This window comes from Octopus bimaculoides, chromosome 8, assembly GCF_001194135.2.
Source record: "Octopus bimaculoides isolate UCB-OBI-ISO-001 chromosome 8, ASM119413v2, whole genome shotgun sequence".
NCBI lineage: Eukaryota > Metazoa > Mollusca > Cephalopoda > Octopoda > Octopodidae > Octopus > Octopus bimaculoides.
The window spans coordinates 80,257,425-80,258,709 of NC_068988.1; the positions used below are offsets into that span (position 1 = coordinate 80,257,425).

The 1,285-nt window shown below is 36.0% G+C and overlaps 1 protein-coding gene across 2 annotated transcripts in view; it reads right to left on the reverse strand.

Annotated features, from left to right (window-relative positions):
- The window catches only part of LOC106873410 (ceramide kinase-like protein), a 195,833-nt gene that overhangs the window by 38,176 nt on the left and 156,372 nt on the right, over window positions 1–1,285 (reverse strand). For both annotated transcript variants that reach the window (XM_014920765.2, XM_014920764.2), the window contains exon 6: window positions 139–287. In XM_014920765.2, coding sequence (XP_014776251.1) covers window positions 139–287 — 149 coding nt within the window. The remainder of the gene's footprint in view (window positions 1–138; window positions 288–1,285) is intronic.

The window sequence follows — 1,285 nt, forward strand, 5'->3', positions numbered from 1 at the left end:
TATATATATATATATGCATATGTATATGTGTGTGCATACGTGTGTGTGTGTATAGGTACATACATACATATGTGTAAGAAGAGAGAGAGAGAGAGAGAGAGAGATGTAAACATATTCTGAAGTATGATAACTGAATACCTGTAGGAATAACGCCAATTTTCATTGTTGGTTTAGTGGGTATCACATTGGAAGACATCCAGTCTGCAGGACAAACGTTGCTGTTGCTTTTATCCATCAAAGCATTAACCACTTTATTGACTGTTCCATCACCACCAATTACCACTAAGCTGTAAGATAAAGAAACAATATAGAGTTAGATATCACTATATAGAAGCAGGGGGAAGACATTGGTTCCTTTAACTATTTGCTCATTTCAACAGTTCAACAAGAAATGCTTCAGATGTCTAGATGTCTAGATGTGCAACTATATACATACATAAAACAAAACATACAAATCTGAACACATACATACATACATACGTACATACATACACACATACATACAAAAATACCCTGCTGTTAACACCGAAATTCCAATGAAGGAGCCTGGGATCTAGAAACCAGCTCTTTCTCTATTGGCAAGAAATCTTGAAATAAAACAGAACAATGACATACATATGCATATAAATAAGCACAGGCATGGCTGTGTGGTAAGAAGCTTGCTTCCTGACCACATGGTTCCAGGTGCAGTCCCACACACATATAAGCATACTTAGACACGCCCATACTTAGACACGTCCCACACACATATAAGCATACTTTGACACCCCCATACATACATACATACATACACACACATACATACATACATACATACATACATACATACATATATACATGATTACACACATGATTATATATACACACTTTCTTTCATAAATCATAATGTTATTAAATAATATGTTGGCATCTTTATGTTAACTCCTATTCATTCATCTCTTAATGTTAACGCATATGTATTGATCTGTTAATCTTAACTCCAAGATATATATTGATATATAATGTAATATAATATAATACATAGATATTGATCATATTTATATCTATGTACGAATGCACGCATGTGTGTGTGCGCGTGTATGTCTGTGTTTTCCGACCCCCCTCCCCACCACCACCACCACCACCATTGCTTGACAACCGATGTTGGTGCGCTTATGTCTCAAAACTTAGAGACTGATAGAATAAGTACTAGGCTTACAAAGAATAAGTCCTGGGCTCAGTTTCTTTGACTAAAGGTGGTGCTCCAGCATGAGCGCAGTCAAATGGCTGAAACAAGTAAAAGAAT